Source organism: Rhinopithecus bieti, unplaced genomic scaffold (genome assembly GCF_001698545.2).
Source record: "Rhinopithecus bieti isolate Rb0 unplaced genomic scaffold, ASM169854v2 scaffold_30078, whole genome shotgun sequence".
Classification (NCBI taxonomy): domain Eukaryota; kingdom Metazoa; phylum Chordata; class Mammalia; order Primates; family Cercopithecidae; genus Rhinopithecus; species Rhinopithecus bieti.
The window spans coordinates 1-2,102 of NW_016854099.1; the positions used below are offsets into that span (position 1 = coordinate 1).

At 39.0% G+C, this 2,102-nt stretch overlaps 1 protein-coding gene across 1 annotated transcript; it reads right to left on the bottom strand.

Annotated features, from left to right (window-relative positions):
- Window positions 1-329: 329 nt before the first annotated feature.
- On the bottom strand, window positions 330-1,341 carry LOC108525267 (CD302 antigen-like). The gene is made up of 2 exons (XM_017866299.1): window positions 1,229-1,341; window positions 330-532 (listed from the first exon to the last, which is right to left on the bottom strand). Exons 1-2 carry the CDS (start codon window positions 1,335-1,337, stop codon window positions 345-347), a joined length of 297 nt encoding a protein of 98 aa, XP_017721788.1. The 5' UTR covers window positions 1,338-1,341; the 3' UTR covers window positions 330-344.
- Between the last annotated feature and the right edge of the window lie 761 nt (window positions 1,342-2,102).

The following is a 2,102-nucleotide window of genomic DNA, read 5'->3' on the forward strand; positions in this document are numbered from 1 at the left end:
CGGCTGGAGTACAATGACTTATTCACCGCTTACTGCAGCCTCAACCTCCCAGGCTCAATTGATCCACCCACCTCAGCCTCCCATGTATTTGGGACCACAGGTGCACACCACCATGTCCAGTTGATTTTTGTATTTTTTGTAGAGACGAGTTTTCGCCATGTTGCTCAAGCTGGTCTTGAACTCCTGCGCTCAAGCAGTCTACCGCCTCAGTCTACCAGAGTGCTGGGATTGCAGGTGTGAGCCACTGTGCCTAGCCTTATCTTATTTATTGAGGCATACTTATCTCAAAATTATTTTAAAACCAGCCCTACTTTCCCTGCCCCTCCTAGAATGGAAAAACACCTTCAGTCATACTTACTAGCTGTTTTGCATAGTGTTCCTTCCACAAAAGAAACTTCACAATTTCCTTTTTTCCATTCACCTGTCTTGATGTGCAGAAAAGCACAGGTGTCAATTAAATCCTCCCCATCATCTTGGTCTGTCCACTTATCAAATGTCATATTTGAATTATCAAACCACTTGAAACTCGCATCTGTCAATTAAGGAATATTTTCAACATTATGACAGTTTTAAAAGGTGTTCAAGTCGAAACGGGTGTAGGATTAAAGGTGGAAAGTTACTAAGGTATGTCTGGTCTAAACTTCTGGTTGTAGGATTAAAATTAGAAGGAATAATATATCCTGTGTACAGCCAAATCATCAAAAGCTATCGATTTAAGAGGTTTCTGAAGATGATCCAGTTTTTGCAAAAATATATACATGTATAATATTCTCATGGGAAAAGTCAAGAAAAATAGTTAAATGTTAGTAGTAACCTTAGTAATTTCATTTCACTTGAAAATGTTTACATACGTACTTTATATTTGTCTACAGTAATGATAAATACATTTATATAATAGAACCGTGATAATTTAGTCTATCCTTAGCCTATTAGTTGCAGATGCTAATACTAACTTTTATGATCATGCTATATTACAAAAATACTGAGCCTTAGAGCCACATTTTAATCCAGACAAGAATCAACTGTGGCTTTCATCTGTGTAACTCATTGAGCTATGCAGCTATGCAACTCACAGAGCTAAGCTGTGTTACGATCATAGCCGCACACTGAAAATGTAACACCTGGAGGCCACAGGAATCATCAACTTGAACTAGAGAATTGAAGAGCCATCAGTTTTACAACATTAAAAAAGAACAAAGTCACGTCCCACGAGGTAAATATCACTTACCATCTGTGTCATAAAACATGCCTAGTAGGATATCATCTGAGCCTTTCCATTGCTTTTTCAAAGTATCCAATATAAAAGCATTTTCTTCTTCATTATGTATGCTTATCATGTCTGCTCCTGAAATTATTTTAAAGAGAAAAAAGTCAGCATATTCTAGAATCAGTGAAAATCACTAGGTATATAAAAATAATAAATAGTTGCTTAACTTTCTATATATATTAGAGCTGGACAATGAACTTTGATCTTATGGTTCATACAAGCTAATAAGGTTACAGGGACATGTCTTGGCTCTCAGCCTCGAATATGATTTATGTCATTGAAATTACGTTTATGTCTCAGTATACCTAATATAATTTAAGGGATAGAAAACAGTTGTAAGGGCTGGGCGCGGTGGCTCATGCCTGTAATCCCAGCACTTTGGGAGGCTGAGGCGGGTGGATCACCTGAGGTCAGGACTTCGAGACCAGCCTGGCCAACATGACGAAATCCTGTCTCTACCAAAAAAATACTTAAAAAAAAAAAATTAGCTGGGTCTGGTGGCACGTGTCTGTAATCCCAGCTCCTCAGGAGGCTGAGGCAGGAGAATTGCTTGAACCCAGGAGGTAGAGGTTGCAATGAGCTGAGATCACACCACTGCACTCCAGCCTGAGCAACAGACTGAGAATCCATTAAAAAAATATATATATATATGTAAAAGCAAAGAAAGAATGAACAAAAGAGAGAGAGAGAAGAAAAGAAAAGAAAGAAAAGGAAGGAAGGAAGAAAGGGAGGGAGGGAGGGAGGGAGAGAGGGAAAAGAAAGAAAAGAGAAAGACGAAAGAAAAGAAAAAGGAAAAGGAGGCCGGGCGCGGAGGCTCAAGCCTGTAATCCCAGCA

Bases quoted from the DNA above. Each gene is read 5' to 3' on its own strand.
- LOC108525267 (XM_017866299.1), bottom strand. From the start codon at position 1,337: ATGATAAGCATACATAATGAAGAAGAAAATGCTTTTATATTGGATACT. The intron at 533-1,228 runs GTAAGTGATATT...CTTAATTGACAG, and splicing joins CATGTTTTATGACACAGATG to ATGCGAGTTTCAAGTGGTTT.